Source organism: Thermobia domestica, chromosome 16 (genome assembly GCF_964235325.1).
Source record: "Thermobia domestica chromosome 16, izTheDome1.hap1.1, whole genome shotgun sequence".
Lineage (NCBI taxonomy): Eukaryota > Metazoa > Arthropoda > Insecta > Zygentoma > Lepismatidae > Thermobia > Thermobia domestica.
In genome coordinates, this window is record NC_137469.1 from 135573454 (window position 1) to 135598437 (window position 24984).

The following is a 24984-nucleotide window of genomic DNA, read 5'->3' on the forward strand; positions in this document are numbered from 1 at the left end:
TTCTTTCCCGTGAAACTGAAGAAAACACTGAATATTATATTTAACGTAAGAAGTCGAAGATTGAGGGTCGAGAAATGACGTTGACGTACCCAAAATTGCCAACGTTGGAGAAAACCATTGTTAATCGAAGCTTGATATAAAAGTTGAGCATTTAATTTCAGGAAAGTTTTACCATGCGTACATGAAACACCTGTCGGAATTTTAGGATCGCAATAAACTGCTGCATAGCTAGGGTTGCCATATGTCTGTATTTTGTACGGACTGTTTGTATCCCCGTGTCCGTGTCCGTATCGTACAAAACATAAAATAGGAAAATGTCCGTATTTGACAGTTTTGAAGCTGCCTGAAAATTTCCGAGTCGCGAATCGCTAAAATCTTGGGCGAAAAGAACTGTGTTTTCATCATATAACTTATATTTTAGTCACTATTAATAAAGTAGGTTATGTTTTTAAAGTTACTCATTTTTCTATTCCAGGGTTCTTTTGGTTAGATTTAATATGCACAATTTAATTGCATGATTTATTATATTTGTGTTAATGAAATATGTTAGATGAAATATGTTAAGATGAAACATGTTAGTTTCCAATAGTGTTTTAAATACTACAGTAAACAATTATGTGATAACTTAAAAAGGTGATTTTTAGGTAAGAAATTTCAAAATATTTATTCTGTTTTTGAGCATCGTAACTTTGATGGGTCATCATTTTAAGGCTTGTCTGCATTTTGGATCAAAAATTATGGCAACCCTATGCAAAGTTACTAAATGGAATGGAATGGATACTGGTTTCAACTATATGTGGACAATGAAAAGACGAGATATAGTTGAGAAGATCCAATCTCGACATCATATGTCTATTTTAAAAGTAAATTTCGGGACGTTGCACTCTTGCCAACACATATCCCTGTTGAAGAAGTCGGTCAAGATTAACGCTAGGGTGTAAAATGCAAGTGGTGTTGCTTTTTCGTTCAAGAATATTAAAGAAATCGCCAGTCATAATGATAGGATTACAATTATCTAATAAAATATGCACAATTTCCTCGTTATAAAAAGCATCACGAGAACGTCTGTTGACTGTTTCAAAAAACACATAAACATTGACTACATTAAATCCATTCAAAATATACTGATGCCACGGCCAGAGGGAAGTCGCTTAATGTGTTCTACGGCAATATCCTTTTGATTAATATAAAATTAGCCCGGTTGTTGAAATCAATATTCACAATTGCAGCATGCATAGGCAGAAATTAAAAAAATGAAAAGATAACCTTTTGCAGAAGAATCAGGTCGTAATCACTTTGCATTACAAAAGTTTTTTAACTAATAAATGTAAGTTTTTTTGCTGGATGGTGAATTCCAGCAATATTGATGGTGCATAGTCTGCGAACGTTCAGGCTATAGTAGACTGTTGACCTGCCATCAAATAAATAAATATAATAAGAAAAGAACAGGAGAAAATTACAAAAGCTTGTTTCTTACCAATGACGATGGTTTCAAGAAAGTCTGTAACTGGAAATGCTCTTTCGGAGGATATTCCGAACCACATACTTGCCACTGCAAGGTGTATATTGAATGGTAATCGGTAAGCATAAATTCAAAAAATATATCTTGACCATGTAGAAAAGAAAGAAAAATTCGGAACATTAAGAGCATTAATTACAAAGCAAAATCACCAATAATACATCGGTCGAAAACAAGAACAATACAATGAATATAAGCACTTTGAGATTTCTTAAAGGTAAAGGTAACACAGTTTTATGAACTACACTGAAGAAGATACCTCACAAGAAGTCGAAACGAACGAACGAGATCGAAATTTCAGTTTTTGTTCACATACATGATTTTAAAAGACTGAAAAATTAGTTTCCGACCAGAAAGTTACAGCTATATGTTTTGTCACTGTACGATGTATACAGTAGTCAAGAATATAATTCGCTGGAGTCGAAAACCATATGTTAAATTTTCATAAGTGCAATTAAGTATATTCCTATTTTATCAATATCCAATTAAATTGGTGATATAGAGTGTATGAGGATTTCTTGTAAGCTAAGCTTAAAAGATTGAAATTTGGATTCATTTTAGCTATAATACTATGACTTACCTGCTGTAAAACTGGTGGTATAATAAACGGTGCAATTAAATGGACATTTCCAGTTCTTGCAAATTCTACAACACCTGGTCGAACTGAAAATAAGTTTATATTTTTATGCTTATTTGAAATATTTAGGAAAAAAGCATAATTTAATATCTACATTAGTAATAAACTATCTTTAATAACCATTTGTTCCCTGAATATATAAGAGAAAACAGTTTGGTTGCGTTGGAGTTTAGAGTCTCTTCAACGTAAAGCTACTTTAATGTATATGAGACGTCTACTTTCACTTTAACATGGAATCAGAACCACATGAGCTTCCACTGGGAGTTGAATCCGGCTCTCTCGCGCCAAAAACTCATGAAAGAGATATGAAAATAATGTTATTTGCTGTTTATTTATGCTACTTTCAATGAAAACCATTCCCGTATTTTAAAAAGTAAAATTTGTAGTTTCCACTTGAAATAATACTATCAATGATAATAACAAAATGAGTATCCGACGAAAGTCTTCTAGCATTGATAGAGCAAATAGAAATCTATTGTTTTCCAGAATGTTTGTATGTGTATCCGCATCTCAAACCAATTGGGAGAATTTTAACATTTTTTCAAAACGCAGTATGATCTATTTTCTATGTTCTGTATAAGTTTAATTTTTCAGATTCTCGATTTCCACATTCTAAAAGATATTATCATTATTGCTTGATAGTTTGTCCTATCAAATAATCTGGGTTCGGTATGAACGTCCAAAACAACTTTATTTGACAATGTTGCATCTTTGTATCTGTTTGTGAGTTTTATTAGAAAATTATGGCCTATGTGTTTCTTTACATAATTGTGCCAGTGCTGTGCCATCAGTTGTAGTTCAGAATAATCTCTAAAATAATGTTACAATTGGGGATGGAATTGATGCACAACACGGTACTTAACAACGAAAACGAAATTATGATTGAATTTAAATAAAATTCAAATGTTTCTAATTTTGAAAATGACTAGTTGTGGGAAAGGTAAGAGAAAGAGAAAGGTTTTAACTGAGATAAAGGAGTGAGCACTAGCCTGATAATTCCACGTCTTAGTCATCTGGAACGATGAATGAATGACTTTCTCTGAAGGAGCCTGGATTAGCTGGAGACAGTCAACATCTGGATCTCTATCCTGTTGATCTGCAAGGGGCGTCGATAATGCGTCTTTACGATGATGTTCTCCTACATCTTCATTCCACTACTCTGCTGACAAAGTCAAAGGTGTCTGCGGCGAAGAATCGACAGAATGGTTCTCTTGACTTATGGAGCTGGTTATTCTCCAACGGTGCGATCCGCTTCTCTCCGATGATCCTGCACCTATCCTAATCGTGTGTCGAATACCCCCTTGTTCTTGTGTCCCTCGTGGTTTTGTTCGGCTGAAGAAATGATGACTTAAGCGTTCAATGAATCGGGAAGTATCAGGCTATGCTTGAAGGTATGCGGAAGGGTAATGAGGAAGCTAGTCGAGTTTATTTAACAAATATGCGTTTACAATAGGTGTCTGAGAATGTACAATCCTGATCAAAATTTTCTTCCAATGAATTTTCAAAAGTTCATGTTTCTTTCGTTAATAATGTAATTTAATAAAATAATCTAATTAAAATCACAGTTACTTCACATTATATATATATATATATATATATATATATATATATATATATATATATACACGTCGGAGAGTTGCTCTCCTCATCAGAGATGCATTCTATCTAGCAATGTAATAGCTCACGTATATGGTTTGTACAGCCCTGGTCTATTTTATTAGAGTTTATTAAAGAAATAGAAGTTAAAGCTACATTAGTATACTGGACTTCCAATTGAATAAAATTATTAAGAGCATATATAATTTTTTAAGTCACTTTGTTAGGTCACTCTTCAAGTCGGGAACAAAATAAGAGTGAAATTATTTTTAACTCTTCATATATATTAATATTTCTTTGGTATATGTCCCAGGATTTATCTTTAAAAAATTATCTAGCCCGTACAGTACCTCCTCAGAATTTATCTAACTTTAATGTGGTAGTGTTACAATTCTCTAAATTCTTATATGTTTTCTAAAGTCTACACCAAAATTAACGTAGAAATAGTATTAAGTTTATTAAAATTTGTGTTCTTTTTGTTTAGTGCCTTTACTTACAGGATTTTTCTTATCGTAAAATTTGTTTTTTTGGACGGTATAATTTCAATTCTTCTTGTGTAAATCTAAACTTTCTCAGACCTGAAGGCGAATTTTGGTAGCTGGAGCTACCGTTGGCTATGAATTCATTACTCAACACTGATGCTAAGAAAAATCCCCAGGTTCGAATGGCATCTCACTTAACCTTGAACGAATCGTAAGCAACCTGAAAAATTTCACGAAAAAATTTGTAGGTGGCAGCACGTTATCGAGATGGCAGAACATCAGCCTGAAAAACGTGCTCGTGCAAGTCGAGGTAAGTTGTTAATTATCGATGTGTTTGTTAATTTCTTTTGAAAAACAAAGTATTACCAACATTTATTAGATGGTTGCTAGAAGTAAGTGACATCCAGATGAAATGCCATTAGGACCTCGGGAGGTTTCTTAGTATCAGTATTGAGCAATGAATTCATAGCCAACGATAGCTCCAGCTACCAAAATCCGTCTTCAGGTCTGAGGAGGAACGCTATTCTATGTATGAATGCAGTTCATTGTGTTAATGAAATGAAGAAGATAATAATTTTAATAAATTATTATTAGGAAATATCTTTGCGCAATTATGTTTTTTCTATATATAGTAGCATCCATTCATACATCAAACACCAGGCCAGAACTTGAGAGTTGGGTGTTGCAGGAGTCAGGAGGCAGAATTAGCGCATGCAAGTAAATTTCTTGTTTATAAAATTGGAACAATGAAACCCGTAACAGACGTGGAAAACTAAGTCCTGCTTACTAGAAAATAATGAAAAACATCATCACACTACATATACACATCTATGTTATCTCTATGGTTATTATACCAAGTTTACCGTCGATAAATGCAATTGTTACACAGGAGATCTTCTTAAATCAGAAACCAACTCTTACGAGGTTGTAGTTCCTTAAAGCCCCAACAAATGTTTCATTAGTTAGTTGTGTGTGTGTGTTACGAGAGAAAATCGGAAAATCTTTGAGCCTACTGATCTATTGTCAGATTACAAACCATAAACAAAAAAAAAACACATATTCAGAATATATTACACCCCTTTGTCTATTTTTCTACATGGTCACCACATCTGTTCAGACAGTTTTCCAACAGTAGTTTCTCGATGCCCCCTTGGTAGAACGTGGCCGGCTCTTCACGGAACCAAGGATGAACAACGTTTTACGGTTCTGTGACGTTTGTAAAATTCTGTTCTGTCAGATAGTTCTCCATTTGGCCATAATAGTAATCACTGAGGGGCAAAATCTGGACAGTAAGGGGATGCTGCATGATCTCCCACCATGAAGAGTGAAGTTTGGTGATCGTTTTGTTCGCCACGTATGATTTTGCTTTGTCATGGAGCAAAACCATATCGACAACATACCGAATACCCTGATGCACAGACAAGAATAAACAGGCAGCAACTCCCTACATGCGCTATTGAAATTTAGTTTGTACCGTCTGCACGGCGAAAGAGCCAACCAACGTTTGCTAGGGAACTATGTTTTGTCGTAAGTGGTTTGGTACTGCTCTCAGTTTTCGAGCGTGACGTCATGGGTTGTCCTTGTAACCAGCGCGTTCCTTCAGTCAGCTTCGCATGAAAACGTGAGGTGCAGGGCAAGAAGATCAGATTACCAATTATCTGTACTAAATAAGTATTATATTTTTTGGGTACCGTTTATAAAAGCATCTCCTTGACATTTTCGTAAATCCTTATCGAATATTATGTTACAAGCACACTGTGACAGTGTATCGTGGCGGACAGAAGTCTTTGACCAGGTAATGGAGACTTCTTTGAAACAAATGCAGAGTATGAGAATTAAATATGTCATAACTGTAGTTTCGTGTGGAGAAGAAACAAACTTGTGAACCAAAGGTTTAAGAACAACTCATGTTATTAATATAAACTTTGCCGAAGATTATTAACTTATATCATCACATAAGAAATACGAGAGACTTTTTGAAACGAACAAAATTAACATACACCTTTGCAAGGAGGCAAAGAAAGCTAACGTAACCAGACTAAAGACGAAACATTTACAGCGTAGTGATCGGGGTTCAGTGGTCAAGGCGCTTGGTCAGTAACCTGGAGATTCATGGATCGAATATACGTCGGGCAATTTTTTTTATTTTAAGAATTTTGATGGCGATTCATCGGCGATGACACACGTTTTATTATATTCAGATTTCAAATCTTCAGAAATAATAATAGTGATAATAATTATTATCTCGTAGAAGATTAAAAATTAGATACTTATTACCGCTCAGGTCATTCTACTACAAGTGGAAAAGTGACATTAGGCAAAAAAATCAGCTCTGTTTAATGTTGCCCATGAGAAGAGGAATTTCTCATCTCGATTCTAAATCAAAGCAAACAAAATCGAGATCAAACTTTAACATTTTACGTTCGAAACGGGACAAGGCTGTCTCGCTTTGGAGATGAGAATCGAGACGAGGCGCAAAATATCGTAAATATTTCTCGTCTTATCTCGATTCTCGAAATAATGTATGCCATTCTTTAAGTAACAATTGCTCTGTAGACTAAATCTTATACGTTATTTTGTTACTTTGTATTTCAGAGCTCACTGAATTATTGTCTATGTATATATTTTTGTAGCAAAGCTTTTATAATTACATCTTAATATTCTATAAGTTAGTTTATTAGATGAATTATTCTTCAATGATATTCTGTTATTTTTATTACAGTTATTTTCCTTAAAACCTACAGTAAAATACTTTCTACATGAAACTGTAGTGGAAAGCTTTCGTGTATATTTGGTTAATTCCAGAGGTGTGTTTTGAAGGTGCGTAACCTCTTCTCCGAAATCACTACGTTTAAGTAAGTTCTGCTAAATTTTAGGACAACTTTAAAACTTTTAATACCATTATTATTATTATTATTATTATTATTATTATTATTATTACTGAATATTTGAGACCTCAATATTACGTCCTACTCCAATGCAAATAAGCATACTGAAGTTAAATATGAAAAGAAAATTTTTGGACCCTCTATAAGGATGAATTGCTTTATAAGAGATACTTTGGAAGGAAAAGAGGATGAAAAAGAAGGTGTCAGCTAGTAGCGCCCTTTCTTTGGGTAAAAGACATTGGATTGGTTTGCGTTATATTGATATTTTAACAAAATATACATACAAATATAAAAAAGAATAGTTCCTATTTACCAATTTTGGTTGAATGAATATATGGAACTCGTTGAAAATGGCGAACGAAAATATTATTATTATTATTACTTGTAAGAGCGGAAGAACGTAGAAACAATCTCACAATGACGTTTCAGACAAATTTATGAGTCATATTAGTCTTTAAGGATGACCCTTATGTATTCATGAATTGTTTGCGAAACACGCAAGTTTTCAGGCAGTAGTAACTTATCTCTATTGTATTCGGTTATTCTCGTTTTACAGTTATTTCCAGTAACCTTGAAGGACAGGGACACGAACACACATACATCGAGGACATTTAATATTTCAAAGGCCCTCCCACCGGGAATCGAAACTGAGAGCCCGCCTACTGAAATATCTGATGGATGGGGTGCCTGATTCGTTCCCAAGGCAATTAAGCTTGAGACGGACAACATCGTGCTCGTGGGTTTTCTCGGGACACTCCCACTTTCTCATTCCACCAATTCGTCCATCATGATTTATTTGCTTTAATCATAGTCCTCCTCAACTTAACAGACATGATCGTGGGACATTAAACGTAAAGATTTCATTTTCAAGCTGTTAACCCAAACCAATCCCAATCGAAAAACAATTGTATTTTCTATTGCTCATTAACGTTTTTTCACAAAAAATATATAGAGAAAAACATGGGGAATATTACGATGGAAAAGTGAAACAGCAGGCTCATAATACCTTAACCTAAAACGAAACCATTACATATCGTTTGGAACTTTTCCAAAATATATAAGGATATTCAATCAAAATAACCAAATTACTGTTGTTAGTGTTCGTATTCCGAAATAAATGGACACATTCTGTTTCATAGTTTAAACCGAACCGAAACCATTTACGTATCTTGCTCACAAAAGCACTTTTTTATATGAGTCTGTACATTATTTTCGCCTTTACCGAAATAAAATTGTAAAATATAGCACTGTTTTGCTGAAAATTCAATCATCTTCATTTCTCAATACCTTACCTATCGTTATAAAAATCTCAAGTTTTTTCACTTCTACTAGCTTCAACCATCAGCTGTCAAATGACGTTAAGCTTAACTCGCTGCGACTAATCATGCACTATGAAATTTGGAGCACTAACGTCATCTTGTTGGCAATATCCTTAATACTCTTTAGACTAGCTGATATTAGAATACAGAACAATATTGAAAAAATGGATTATTTATAATATGAAAATTGAAAAGTTGGTTTTAACATCGTTACATCATAAAATTAATCTTCAAAACTTAAATTCGCCCTATTTTGCGTGGGCCTCTGCGCCAGTCCGTTATTTACGCCACTGTCCCATATACATATATGTGACTCTTTTTCCTTATAAATATCTGTGACTATGAGTCCCAGACGTCCTGAGCAATTCTGCCACATTTGGCAATTAATAACAGCGTCTCACAGTGGAAATCTTAGGAAGTTACTCTGGGTCCATTCCAAGAAAAGCCTATTGCTTCGCTCACATACTTCGATTTTGTAAAACACGCTTGAAAAAAAATGGGCACAAAGACTTTTCGATTTTCTTTCGTATTACGTGGTATTCTCTACATATTCCATTTTATATTTGCCAGACATAAATACTAACCTGCACCTAAAGATTTTGTTAACAACGAGGTTAAACCTGACATTGCTTGAGTCATTTTTGATAACTCGGTTCCATGAAGAGTTTTTCTTTTTCTCGTGGCAGGAGCTACAGAAAAGAAAATAATTAAATAGATTAAAATAAGCTAATGATAAATTTAAATAGTTGATCATAATACCATAATACTGAATATTAATTGTGTACGTTCTAGGTTGGCAGTCCATATTTAAGAGGTCTAATCACGGCGAAATTAAGATACCGTTAATTTTAAAGTAATTATATGATATTTTGAAATACATAAAAGATAATTGAAATGTGGAACAAGAGCGCGCTAGACAATATTATTTTGCATGGGGTATCGTTATCAGGAGTCACCTAGTAACTTTCTGTTTGCAGCCATTTAGAAATGTGAAAATAAATGCTGTTTTTCTAAATGGCTGGAAATCGAAAAGAGGTAAGTGACTCGTGATAACGGTATCTTATGTAAAATAATATTGTCCAGCGAGCTCTTGTTCCACATTTCTATTATATTTTATCTATTTGAAGATATCACATAATTACTCTAAAATTAGAAGTATTTTAATTTCGCCGTGAAGGGACCTCTTAAATTGAAATGCATGTGAACATCAGCACAACGTACTCTAACAGTTATTGTACAGGTAGTTAAAAATTAAGACGTAACAAGATCATTCCAGGTATGTAGCGTACAAGCTTCTGCTGCACTATCTGCATCTTGAGAGTGGAAGTGTAAACAATGTATCTACAAATCTTTTATCAATACCTGCAGAGTCATAGCTTAATATACCGTCTATAAATCAATCTACATAGGTATCAAATACACCTTTGAAATAATCAGAGGTTTGTAGCAATGTCACACAGACTGATAATTATAAATTTTGATGTGATAACACATCTCATGGCAACAAGGCTTTCTGCATTATTTACCGATATACAAATATGTAAAATTTGTATATTCCTTAATACTTTCAACCATTGTACAATTGACCTTTTCTATAGTTTAACATTTCTTTCGTTCTTAGTTTGGATTTTTAGTCCATTATAACTCTTAGACTTCTGTACTATATATTTGATATTGACTTATAGATTTTCTGGTTCTTATAATTTCTAAATTTTAGTTGTTACACTCCGGATTGAATACATATGCCATGCATGATTTCCCTCCATTTATCTAAATTCTTTTTAACATAACGCTATTACTCATAAATTGTGCATAATCTACTATTACATTCTTTTTAAGTATATTTTTACAATGCTACTTTGCGAACTATCAGCAGTAGCAAATGAGTAGAGAAATCTGCATCCCAAATTTATACACCGTATCTAATATATGATTAATAAGTGCCTAATATATCAAACTTAATAATTGTATACAAACAATATCATATTTCTTAGCTGAACAAATGTATATGATAATTTTCTTAAAATTGAATTGATATAGGCCTAGTTAATGTGAGAAGTCAATTTTCAATGTCTATCAATAGTTATGCCCGAGTGTTTTATTTTATTTTCACTAACAACAGGATTACAATTTTCAACCTCTTGATAGTAATGTAAGATTCAATATTACGTTTTCTATTTTGTCTATTGAAGTTGGTGAAAATGTTACTTCTGTATTTAATACTAGCTAATGGTCGATAAGCCATTTTCTTATTTTCCTATTTTGATTCAGTCCTCAGTAATACCTATGTTCATGTCTTAAAGGTACATATAAGAGACATGTCGTCGGCAAATGATTGTGTATGTCCATCTAAAGTGCATAAATCATTTATATATACAAAATGTTTTTAAAAAACTATCCTAAAGTCTTATATTTCTCTTCTCTTTGGAGATAAAGTTACCAAACTTCAGGAGTAGTCATACAAAGTACAAAATGTCAGAATTTCAGCTCTATGTGCCAAGATAATAATAAAGCACTTTCAAGATCAAAATATAGATGGTGCTATACAATGTCGGGCCAAAGATTTTCATCGGACATCAGAGCTTACTTAATTAATACATTTTTGATGTTTTCTTTGTTGCTAGTTACTAATTTAAAAAAAAAGTCTAATTGTTTTGAATTAGATGACATTCTTTAATAATTTTAACTTAACCTAAAATAAAATGATCTTTTAACTTAAAAGAGAACGAAATACTCTAACAAATCCTGCTCAAAAAATCGTAATCGATTTTTGATAATCTTTAATTACTGAGAAACGATGAGGAAAATTCTTTTGGGTGATACTTGAATATATGAGAGAGAAAATATATTTTGCTCCTCGTACAATATGGGTATATTGGACAGTAAAGATTTTGTTCGTAAGGTAGTTCTAAAATGCAAGACAGGAATCCTTTGCACTTTCTTCCAACTTCGCATAACAGTTGTTCATCATGCGTGTCTTTCTCACCTTTTCCCATGCCCTCATTCTCTTCATCCGAACCTTCACCTTCTACAGAATCCGCCAGAAAACAGTATACACTGTTCAAGAAAAAACTGTATATCATATTTCTTAATTACATTTAATTATTGTGTTACAAATCTTCAAGTAAGCATATGTTTACATTAGATGTTCAAAAATCTTGGCTGTTGGCGGCCAAACACCTAATAGAACGATGAGCGGTCAATGTATCAATGGAGATCGATGCACATGCCTCTGTAATCTTCTGCCGAATGTTCTCGAGCTTGCGCGGCTTACTTGGATACACTTCATCTTTCACAGTTCCCCAAAGAAGGAAGTCTATGGGGTATGATCTTGCAAACAGAGAGGGAACTCAATGGACCCTCTTCGTCCAATCCAATGTCAAGCGTGCACCTGCCATTTCTTATCTCACTAACCGTGCTGACAGTTCCGAAATCTGTTGAGCGAGAAACCGTACTACAACATAATTTTAACTAGAAATAATTGACAATGCCGGCATCTGTTGGGCGAAAAACCATACTACAACATACTTAAATTTCAGAATAACTGTCAATGCCTGTATCCTAACACAAGATGACAAAGAGTGTATACATTTTTCTGGCGGACATGGTATATCTTCTTCTCTAGCTTTGCTGTGTATTGTTTCATTGTTGGTATTGATATTTTTAAACTTTAGCAATGACTTGTAGTCGCTGTAATGAAGGGAAAAATTGAAGCAGTTCTTTACGAGCATCTCCTTTCTTAAAATAGCGTCTTCAGGTCTGTTACAACAAACTGACTTAATAGAAATGGAATGGATGTAACTAAGCAATTTCTGTCATAAGAACTTCATTCAAAATAAAACGAGAATTTATTTGTTGAACCGTGGATACAATGACATATTCAAAGTATTTATTTCAAACCATTTTGATGGTGAAGACGAAATAATTCTTGTTTTGTTGTGCTGTAAGTTTCACGACGTTTTAAGGTTGATTTAAATGTGCGTTTAGTTGATAGAAAATTTACAATTTCAGCACAGTAATTTGTTTTCAGATATTCTTTCCATATACGTTCCACAAATTCAGTTGATTCAATAAATATGAAACTAAATTTCTTTCATTTTGCAATTTCTGTGCTCAAATTTGAACCTTTCTGAGTTGAAAAATAACTCAATCCTCTCTTTTGCAAGTAATCCGAAGTAGTATTGATAAACTAAATAATTTAAGATATTTACATAAATTTTCAAGCGAACACTTGGCACTGAATTAGAAGTAACTTCTGTTTTAAAATCTCCGATATCAGCAATATCGATCAGATTTTGAAGTAGCGCTAAGAGCTTCCCACGATCTTACATAAATGTGAAAAAGTCATCAAACTCACTATTGAAGGCTCGATTCTTATCTTATCTAATTATGTAATATCGATATTTTGCAATGGCCGAAGGAGTTGTGTTCCACTTGTACACTTCTGTTCACTTTCATATGCACTTTAATTCTTTCATGTGATTCAAAAATGAAATTGGTCGTAGTTTAACGTAATCTCAAGAAGTCTTTCGCAAGTTTGCAACATTCTGATCAATCTATCAAAACTAGCTTTAGAGCATGTACGTATCCACACAATTCATTTTGACGTCTAGTGACAGATTCACAATACACGTATGAACTAAAGTCACGCGAATTTAGCATCATGAACTCAGTACATGCCCAGCAAAGAGGCTGGATTACCCGGAGATCCAGCAGGTAGTGCATTCTTGCGCAGAGTCGTACGAAAGAGTACGAAGCAGATCATACAATTTCGTATTTTTTTTTTCTTTATGGATTAAAGCTGAGACATTTTGCAATCACGAAAAAAATCTCATTTCGACCACAAATGGCGAATAAAGCACCCTTTGCAGTTAGTCAAATTTCGTTCAGGTAACGTAACATAGCAAATTGAGTTTTATGTGCACTGGTCAACATCATGTTCGAATGAGTTCCTCAGGAACACCGTGAAAACAAATCAGAAAATTGCTACTACCATTGCAGACGAGTAAGAAATACATCATACCACTGCCATTCGGAAGCTCAGTCTTTGCAAAATAAAATTTTATACAACTAAAGTATTAAATAATCATTATAGCCCTCTAATCACCCGCAGAACAGTTCCTATTAACAGATCCTATTTCAAGATATGTTGAACACGAAAGAATTTTCAAGTACCCTTTTTTCCATAAAACTGGCACTTCACAAAATACCACCTTTTTGCAGCCCACAGTTGCAGGGAAATATCTGTGCAAAATTTTAAGATCCTACACTTCAAAATTTCGGGGAGGTGGTGAATAATGAAAAATGAATTTCCCTTTTTGCGCTTGGAATTCACAAAACTTTGCCTTATTCTCCGCAAGTTTAGTAGATTTGGTGAACTACAAAAAATATTCAAACACCTTTCTCACTTAGAATTCCAATTACGCAGAATCCCGCTACACAGTGTTTTCCGTCAAGAATCGAAGGAGAACATGTACGCGAAGTTCCAAGTTACCACACTTAATGACGAAAAATATCCAACCCCCTTTCACCGACCAGATTTGCATTTCGCAAAACTACTCTTTATTCTCCGCTAGAACTCAAGAAGAACATTATGTATACACACGAGCAAAAGTGCATTCACACTTCCATTTTCATATCCGGCAATATTAGACAACCAGAATACTGTTGAGGTTCGCTGGTTGAGTACAACTCAAGGTGTTCTATAAGTTCAATAGTTTGTTCGAAACATGTCCGTGTACCAAACAACAAAAAAATAGAAAAATATCCATGCCTCTGCGACGAAAAAAAAATCAGGTAGAATACGCCGTTTAGTATCTACAGAGCAATTGCTACCATAAGAAAGTCACAAAGAGATCTTATTTAACCTTAGACAGAATGTTGTTCAGACCTTCATTTTATTTTACAGGTTACAACATTTTTAAAATCTCTGAATCTTTTACATTATTCATTTCAAAGTTACCTTTACTTTTAATATCTCTAGTAAAACTTTATGAAAAAACATCAGGTCGAGGTGTTTTAACTTCCATCTTTCTTTCGCGAGAATATTTTTGTCAGCAAAACCATCGTAGTTTTTATTTTTCTAAATGTATTATTATTATTATTATTATTATTATTATTATTATTATTATTATTATTATTATTATTATTATTATTATTATTATTATTATTATTATTATAAATTTAAACAATACAACTAACAAGAAAATTTTCTGAAGTTATATTGCTAGTTTCCAGTGTTCGGAAAATGAAACAAAAAAAGAAAGAAAATCTTAAAAATAAAAACAAAATATAGTGTGTGTCAGTTCAATTTGAGAAAACGATTGTATCAGTACATGTCATATGTTCCAAATATGACAAATAGTCATATTTTGTGTGTACCTAACACGAGTTTGTGTAATTTAATCCCTAATTAATAATACAAGTATATTATTATTAGAAGCATATACGATATCAAGAGATTACGAGTTCCTTCTTCTAATACGCCATAATACATCATTCACTACCCCTTGCTATATTCTAAGTAATCAAGAACTCTAATTTCGTAAAGAACAATAAACGAAAATTATCTAAAACATAAACAAATATGAATATCGATGAATGTTTCGGATAATACTTCAATTGGAGATATCTCCACTCTCTTTTTCTCTCGGTTCGCATATGCATTATTTTTGCATCTTATCTCTAGATGGAGAATTTTGAGTAAAGAGAAGTCATCACACATCTTGCAAGAACCAATTAAATTTAGAAATGTTAAATTGGCTTACAGTAGATTTGAACCCACGAGCCCACGATTTCTAATTTAGTGCCTATAACACCTCGACTGTTTTTGCACTACTACCAATCTCTGCTGACTTGAGAGTTCTGTCATGAAATGATGGTCGGAAGGAGAAAGAACGGAAATAAAAGTTTGATTTTTTAAAAAATAAATGAACATAGAAACTTTTAGTATGCTGAACGAAGGCTTAAAAAGCCAAGTCTCGGTGAGGACAACCCTTTTAAAGAAATCTTGAGTGTGACACAATATTTATTTTTCTGCCATAGAGAACTGTGTGTCTTGGTAGGTATTCAATTAATTACGCTGAAATCTAAAAGGAGCGTCTTATGTGCTAAAATAATGCATTACTATCTGTCAAAAACATTTTTGTCGCGGGTCTACATTGTTTATCCCTTCTTGGAATCTATGTTATGAACAATCCGTCCATACACTATGCATCCGCTTCGTAATTTAGTTATGCCTATAGCACGGCCAACAAGAGATGCTCTCTGGCGTTTCTTACCACATGCGGTGGGACATTGCAACCCCTACTTTTATACCAGTGATGCCAACCACGATCACTCTGTCTTATTCCATTAATTAAATTGCCACTACAATTACACCGAAAAAAAAACCTTGACACACGAGTAGTGGCAATGTCACTGCGAGCTGTCAGAGACGTTCTCTTACTGGACGCACTATAACAACGCTATTCAAGTAGCAAATATAAATAAAATAGATATTTACATTTATTTTCCTGTTTCAATTCACATAACTAGCTGTAAAATAGTTTAAAAAAAAGATATTTGAACAAATCTTCATAGCTTAGCACTTAACGTCAATACAATAAAATTATTACAACTAGTCCCGAATATTACATTTGTTACAAAAATTCTGTTGTGTATTGTTATGTGAGTGGCTATCGTACTTACCATCGAGATAATCATTAGGTGTCTTGAGTTCAAATCTCCGCCACACCTGATCTATGATTCTTTTTTCTAATGCTTGTTAAAAAAGAACCGTAAATACATGGCAACACTTCAATCATTTCCATTTGGAGCTGACCACGTGATCTTTGTGCTTCAATACTACGTCGAACAAACGTTTGTCTAGTGGTGGTCATAAGTCCTTGGCCATGTAATGGCGATTGTTTTGAAACAAAATGCAGAATATGAGCATTTATTCTGTCATATCTGTAGTTGGGTGTGGAAAAGAAGCAAAATTGAGGAGAAAAGTTGTAAGAACAACTCAAGTTATTATTAAAATATGCCAAAGATTTTTGACATATCTTCTTGAAATAGATATGAAGGACATTTTGAAAAGAATAAAAATTACGTAGAATTTTGTAAGCGGAGGTAAAGAAATCAACGTGAACACACTAAGGACGAATCTTTCACCGCGTATTGATGGCGGTTCAGTTGTCAAGGTACTCGAATAGTAATCTGAAGCTCCTTCAATCGGATCATACAGGGCAAGTAATTTAATACTTTGAATTTGAATCTATTCATGGTACTGACCACAGGCGAGGCCAAAATAATAATAATAATAATAATAATAATAATAATAATAATAAAAATATTATTATTATTATTATTATTATTATTATTATTATTATTATTATTATTATTATTATTATTATTATTATTATTATTATTATTATTATTCGGGACCGGAATACAGCAAATTATGGATGCGTTAAAATATTAAATAATACTTTTGATAAAGTGGATAGTTTCAAATATCTAGAATCAATATTAACAGAGGAAAATCATATTCACGGAGAAATTAAATGTCGACTAAAAGCAGGGTATTCGTGTTAGTATTCGGTTCAAAATCTCTTGTTGTCGCGAATTCTGTCGAGGAATTTGAAGCTTAAAATATACAAAACGATAATCATGCATGTTGTTTTGTATGGCTGCGAAACATGGTCACTTACTCTGAGGATAGAACATTGACTGAAAGTATTTGAGAACAAGATCCAGAAACGAATATTCGGAACCAAGAGGAACGGGAATGGGGAGTGGCGGAAAGTTCATAACAAGGAACTACATAATTTATATGGTTTACCCAACATTGTTAGGGACGTCAAGTCTAGGAGGCTTACGTGGGCGGGTCATGTAGCTAGAATGGAAGAAAGTAGAAACGCTTTCAAAGTCTTGACTGGAAGACCAATCGGAAAATGACCATTAGGAAGACCTAGGCGCAGATGGGAAGACAATATTAAGATGGATCTCGCAGAGATTGGAATACAAAGTAGAAACTAGATGCAGTTAGCTAATTATAGAAGTCAGTGGAGAGCTTTTGTGAACGCGGCATTGAATCTCCGGGTTCCATATGCCATAGAGTTAGTTATTATTATTATTATTATTATTATTATTATTATTATTATTATTATTATTATTATTATTATTATTATTATTATTATTATTATCTCGTAGAAGATTACAAGCTACGAGCTTATTATCGCTCAGGTGGTTTTGTTTGGTGTTGCCTACGAGATGAGAATTTCTCATCTCGCTACTAAAACCACTCAAACAAAATCGAGACAAGAATGAACATTTTAGAGTCGAGACGGGAAAAGGCTAACTGAAATTATCATCTTCCTTTAGAGATAAGACAAAAAGTATCGTCAACACTTCTCGCAGTGGCGTATTTAGGATATTGTTTCGGGGTGCTTGAGTACCAGTAAGAAACATTTGTATTGTATAATACTTCTAACGAGAAAAAATTATAATGAAATTATTTCGGGAAGGCTTGAGCCCGTTGCAATCTACTAAACACGCGACTGATTTTTTGTCTTATCTCGATTCTCGGAATTGTGTATGTTCATTCTTTAAGAAGAAATTGCTCCCTTTACTTAATCTTATACGCTATTTAGTTACTTTGTATTTCTGAGCTCATCGAATTATGGTCTGTGTAGATATTTTTGTAGAAAAGCTTTTATAATTACTTCTGCATACCATAAGTTAGTTTTTTATATGCCTTACTGTTCATTTATATTCAGTTATTTTTATTACAGTTATATTCCTTAAAACCTACAGTAGAATACTTTCGTACAGTAGAAACGTACAGTATGAAACTTTACTGGAACGATTTCGTTTAAAATTTGGGTAGTAGTTTTAAATTTCAACATAAATAGTTACTCTAAAGTATCATAAAAAGTTCTTTAAGTTCAAATGTTTAGAACATTTTGGACTTAACACCTTTTACACAGCAAACACAGCTATGTTATTTTTTCATGACGAATTGTTCCTAAAATGAGCTCCAGGGGTCAAGAGTAACCCCTGAGTCTGCGTCATGAAGTGAAAAATCTTGAGATGAGTGCGTATACTTGTATGAATTTAGATGGCAACTGTCGTCGATCATTAGAAAGTAAATATGGGAGAACTGTGAAATGAAGAAAAGAGACATGTGTCATTTGTTATAATATTACAATGCGCATGCATTTTACCTGGACCCAAATGCTTATTGTGCAATATACACGGTTAAAGGAACACTCTGATTAGCCAAATTAAAAAGGCTCCAACGCTTTGTCATTGCACAAACAGTGTTTTCTTCAACGCCTCGGTGGTGAAGTCGGAAGAGAACGCGCCTAGTAATTTCAATGTTGGTGGTTCTCGTACATATCGGAGAACAATTTTTTCACTTTTTAAAGATCTTTTTTCAGACTCGCCTTAATGTATACAATCACGCATATTTTATACGCATCACGATTTAACGTATTTTCGGGGAAGAACTTGTGATTCATTGGCGTTTCGTCTTGTCACTGATGCTGGTGGGCCAATGCTGGCATAATTTTCAAAACGGAAGTGAGGCCTCTGCGTATAGTCGCTGCGATTCCGCCAATGTTTGACGAAATGTCACTAGTTGCTCATTCGTGGTTCATTACCATTATTATTATTATTATTATTATTATTATTATTATTATTATTATTATTATTATTATTATTATTATTATTATTATTACTGAAGTTTTGTGAATCTAATGGCTCACCCTATACCAACAAAGTTAGACGTTTTCTTTATGGTTGTTTCAGTCGTAGCCCACTCAAGTCTGGAGCTTGTGTCCCTTTATCTATTCCAGCTCCCCCTGTGCATTGTGTTGGACAAACGCCGTGTGTGGTGTCATTCCACTATTTCTTTCATTCTCAACATCGACTTCTCCATAGCTTAGCCGGCATAACCATCTAACGTAAAACTTAAAAACATAAATTATCGTATGGCTCTTATGAGTTCAGTAACCAACCTTCTACATAAAAGTTTACTGGAAACCTTTCGTTCAACATTTACCTACTTGTGGGAACGTACACAGGGGGTTTGTCCTGGTGGTTCGGACAATTCTCTACAATCTCTACTACTTTGTAATTTTTGCCTAATGTTATGGGCGGTTTTAAAAACTTTCTATCGACATATGGAATTAGTATTTTATATTATTATTATTATTATTATTATTATTATTATTATTAATAATAATAATAATAATAATAATAATAATAATAATAATAATAATAATATTGGAAATTTGTTCAAACAATAAGTCCGAAAACGTAAGCCAAGATCCGTCACAATTCCCGCAGATTTATACAGAAAGAATTGCATTTTCCCTATGTTCTTTATATAGATACTAACTGCAAGCCGTAGATATGCCGCCAGTAGGCAAGCATATTGAGTTGCTCTGTCTTCGTAAACAACTTATAAAATTTATAGATCGAGAGTTCGAAACTCTGTCTGAGTATTTTATTTTTTTAACATGAAAATATGATGAAATATTTAAAACTGTAATACTTTTTATATGTGTAAATTGTAAATATAATGATTTGATATTAAAATTGGTGATTTCTGTCTATAATGCATGTTTCTTTACATTTAGCTCAAAAGAAATATTTCTTACTTCTCGGTTCAAAATATCCAGAATAATCAGTAACACTTGGATGGGTGAAATTGGATTGAAATAAGTGCAAATGAGCATACTGAAAACAGGGATGAAGTCAGGGGTTAGGGCGGAGGAACTCCCCCCCCCCCGGAGAAACTCAAAATTTCGATCACAAAATGTAGAAATTACTTCACCCAATTATTTGCTTTCTTTTCGTGCACGTGCAGACAAAATCCAATCTCTAAATATACATATAAATGACTCAGACCCAATCCACATAAATATTAAACATGTAACATCTAAGATAGAAAACCAAATAGTCAATAAAACCTGTGTTTCTTACGCTATGAGCGAGTTTGGCAGAACATGAAATTGTCAACTGTTGAAGAAGGGTTTGTGTTTTAGTAGGCTATACTCTCGCCCTATATTATATACTAGTAGATAGCACTACTACAGATTGGGATAGGAAAGATCCTTCGATCGTTCAATATGATCTCTGTGTCAGCAGACTTCAGTTTTTGAAAATGGACGGTTCTTCCGTTATTTGAAATAGAGCGACCTAAACCCCATTTTTCGCATGAGAAGTAACAAATGTAAGTGTGTTTTAATAGTGTTAAACTAAACACAACTTTCTTTAACTAAATTGAAGTCTGAGTGTGAGATTCAGGGGCGTCATTTAGAGAGATCAAGGAGGAACAGTTGTCCCTCTGGGTTTGATATATATATATATATATATATATATATATATATTATATATATATATATATATATATATATATATATATATATACTTTATTAATAGAATAGTAGTATATAAATGAAATATCGCTATTGAAGGTGACGAAGATCCTACTTACAAGGAAAGTATTTGGGCTCGAACGGATGAATACCCACAAAAAGGAAAGCATTTGTAATGTGAGCACTCCGGAAGCAAACAATGATGTCCGTTTTTCTACAAGATCGTGTAAAAGTCCGCAAGAGCAGCGCAAAGTAGAGTACATGCCATAACTACAAGAAGCTAGAAAGTCGGACTCCGAGCCATTTTCGCGGAAAAGGGTTTGGTGGATTGAAAAATCGGCGCATACTTATTTCATTATTTTTAAGGGAATACATTCTGAATGAGGAACAGTTGTGTCCCAGGGTCCCAGGCAGGGTCCTACCAAAGTTTTCAAATGGTAAGGGGGTCAAATAGTATATCGTTGAAAAAGTATTGTGAAAAGAAACAAGATGTAGCAAGTCCTGCGTCTCTACGCTTACGCTCTACAAAATGTGAACACAGTTGTCATGAAAGAGTTTGTGACCACCATTTTGCATAGGGTGTGCATACGGACTCGTGACTTGTTGCAGCTTGTTTCTTTTCACAATACCTTTTTAACAATCTACTACTTGACTCCCCTACCATTTGAAAATTTTGGTTGGACCCTGTCTAGGATCCTCCGGGGAACTCTGGGACACAATTTTTTATTCAAAATGTACACCCCTTAAAATAATGAGATACGTGTGCGCCGATTTTTCAATCCCCAACCATTTTCCGGAAAAATGATTCGGGGTCGGACTTTATAATGCCCCGTAATTATGGCATGTGCTCTACTTTGCGCTGCTTTTGCGCACGTTTACACCATCTTGCAGAAAAGCAGACATCGCTGTTTGCTTCCGGAATGCTCACATTACACAAGTTTTCCTTTTTGTGAGTATTCATCCGTTCGAGCCCAAGTACTTTCCAGTGTCATATCTTGGGGGACGAGACAAGCGGGGCGACTGCCTCGGGCGCCGAAGTAAGGGGTCGCAAGATTCGGGACGAAAAAAGAAAAGAAAAGTAGGAAAGCAAGAAAGAGAAAAATGTTACTCATGTTAGGAAAATGCATGTGCATATATATAAAATGGAAGGTCAAAAGTAATAAAAGGTGTTATAAATCAAGGGAAAGCAGGGTTTACTTTCCAAAATTTTCTCACCCTTCGCGCAAGCTATGACGGCGCTTCGCGGCTGGTCTGTCGACCTTACTGATATGTACGGGGATGCCGTCGTATACTCTCGCAACGAGCGCTGATTTTCCACTGCGCGACACTGATTCTACCAGTGTCAGACTGGCCAAGTTGATATAGATAGATAGTTAGATAGATAGACAGAGAGAGAGAGAGAGATATGAACTAAACGTTACGGAGCAGAGGGGGACCTTTGCTAAGTAAGAAGTTTTACTGTCTCACAGAGGCATACTGATATGAGCAACAGGTGACCGTAAAGATTTCTTTCGGAAAGACGAACTTACGGTTCCGCAACCTTTATCGTAGGTAGAATCAAGAAAGCATTTGCGATCGCGAAAACTCAACCAAGTCCTATAGCTCATGCCCCTTGTGATAACTGCAGGGTTCCCTGGCCCTTGCAATCTCCAAATAACCGACGTGGCCAGTCTGGCACTGAATCCTACTGAAGAAATTTATTGATGTGTATGCAGCGAAGAAGCCAAGAATCAGAAGTGTGAGAAAGAAGAGAACATTTTGTAAAAGTATTCCTATGTATGTTTCTTTTAGGACAATTAAAATATTTGAGTTATTGTAAATCTTCTTACATTAGTAACAAATAGTAACTACTGTAAATAGAAACTAATAACAAAAATAAATACTGTAAATAGGTATTAAAGTTTAGTCTACGATATTTTTACCAGTCTTTATAATAATTAATGTTTTAGATAAAATTGAACGATTGTTCTATAAATATAATCTTACATTGAATATTTATCCGCAATTAGTCTCAATATTGCGTAAGATGTGCATGCGAATGGAATTATTAAATATGCTGCTTTCTTGCAAAAATACAGAAAAAACAACTCTCACCTCCGAGAAGTTCATATCCGCCCGAGTGATAATATCTGAATTTAATACTGACCGATAGTCATAGAAAAGAATAAAACAAATTGCTTCGTTATACTGCCCATGGCTGAATTGCCTTATAAGAGATACTTTGGACGTATTATTGTCTAAGCCCTATGCCCTAGGAGTGAACCTTATGTATTCATGAATTGTTTGCTATAATTCGTTACGTTCTCATACATTACGAATCAAGGTTGTAGACATGTGTCGTCATGTTGTTAGTATTTGCCCTATTAAGAAAGTCGTTTCAACTCGAAGACCGGAAAAAAGGAATACTTTTCATGTTATTATACATCAGAAATATCAATGTTGTGAATGATAAAAATTTCTCTAATTTCCTAAGCGGGAATCGAACCCAGAACACTCATTGCGGAACGAATAGTAATACACTACTGTATGTCGCTCTGTGAGTAAAAGGAGAAAAACACTAGTGTGAGTAGTAAATTGCACAGGTTTATGATTCAAAGGTTTAACTAAGAACAAAACACTCCGATTTCAATCATTATAAAATAATATAGAGCAGCGAATTCAAATTTCAATTAGAAAACAAAAGAAGACACACAAACACTCAGAACATGAAGGAGAAAGTGGTCTTGAGAGTCATTCGAAACCTTAACTACAACCTGATGCTCCAGACTACTATATTTTGTTTTTTTGATTCACCGAAAATATTTCGTAACTTGTCTCTATTTTCTACTAGGTTAGACTCGTTTTATAGTTCCATTGACCTTGAACGACAGGGGTACGAACACAAACATCGAGAACATTTAACATTTCAAAGGCTCTCCCACCGGGAATCCAACCTGGGACCGTGACTACTGAGTTATTTGATGGGTGGGGTACCTGGATTATTCCCAAGGCAAGTAAGCTTGAGGTGGACAAAATCGTGCTCGTGGGTTTTCTCGGGACACTCACGTACTCTTGTTTCCTCCCACTTTCTCATTCCACCAATTCGTCCTTCATAATTTACTTGTTTTAATCATAATCTCGCTTAACCTCACAGGCATAATCGTGCGACATTAAAAGCAAAGAGTTTATTTCATTCCATTTTCAAACGGTTAACCGAAGCCAAACCGAACCGAAAAACAGTTATAATTTCTATTGTTCATTAACGTGTTTTCACAAAAATATAGAGAGAGAACACATGGGAAATTGTATTCAAAATTGAAGCAGCAGATTCATCATACCTTAACCTAAAATAAAACCATTACATATATTTCGGAACTTTTCCATAAAATGTGTCGATATTGTAAAAAGCAACAATATAATGTCTCTCTTCAAACAAGACTGAATCAAATTACAGTTCGGTTTCTGAAATAAACCGACACATTCTGTTTCAACCTTAAACGGATCCGAAAGTAGTTAACCGGGTTTTAGAACGCGTCTCATAGGAAGATTGGAAGATTGCAGTATGTTTTTATTTTTCGTAATTCGTGTAATTTTCTACAGCACTGGAAGAAATAAACTTTTCACACTATTAATGTGAAATACGGCATTCTTATTAATAAATATCTAAGTTTTTCAAATTTTAGCAGTAAATAACAGAAAGTCATTGTTTAGCCCTTGTTTGGGTGTGTAGGCACGAAACTACATTTTCCTTATGATAGATTCAATGCTATTTTTTGAAGCAGTTTTCTTTAATGAGTATGGGTAAGGACTTTAGGGTACATCAGCATAATTTGTTACAAAATGCAATAACACTCATCCAAAATTGTAGTATAGTTATCTTAAACATTATTTTTGGTAACGCTCCCCTTGTGGGTGGCAAGGGACGTAGAAAGCTCTTCGGTTGAGCATCACACAAATCCCAAATTCTATTTTGCGAATGCCAGTAAGCGCAGCTTAATCACAAAAATCACAGAATTAATGCTCCGATGCTCCTTGCGTGTGCCACTGACTGATATGGGGCCACAGCCCTCTTCTAAAAATTCACATACAGCTTCGGCATAAATACCCTTAGCAGGGACATACGGGAAGAAACATTTTTGTCAATTAATGTGAACATTGGCGTTCTTGAAGTAAAAAAGGTATGCGTGTTTGAAATC

The 24984-nt window shown here is 34.2% G+C and overlaps 1 protein-coding gene across 2 annotated transcripts in view; it reads right to left on the bottom strand.

Annotated features, from left to right (window-relative positions):
• The window catches only part of LOC145673438 (adenylate cyclase type 10-like), a 545310-nt gene that overhangs the window by 421315 nt on the left and 99011 nt on the right, over positions 1-24984 (bottom strand). For both annotated transcript variants that reach the window (XR_014128769.1, XM_081743142.1), the window contains exons 7-8: positions 9026-9130; positions 2100-2182 (exon numbers count right to left, since the gene is read on the bottom strand). Coding sequence is in view for 1 of the 2 variants with exons in the window: in XM_081743142.1 (XP_081599268.1) it covers positions 2100-2182; positions 9026-9130 (188 nt within the window). In the remaining variant the exon portion in view is untranslated. The remainder of the gene's footprint in view (positions 1-2099; positions 2183-9025; positions 9131-24984) is intronic.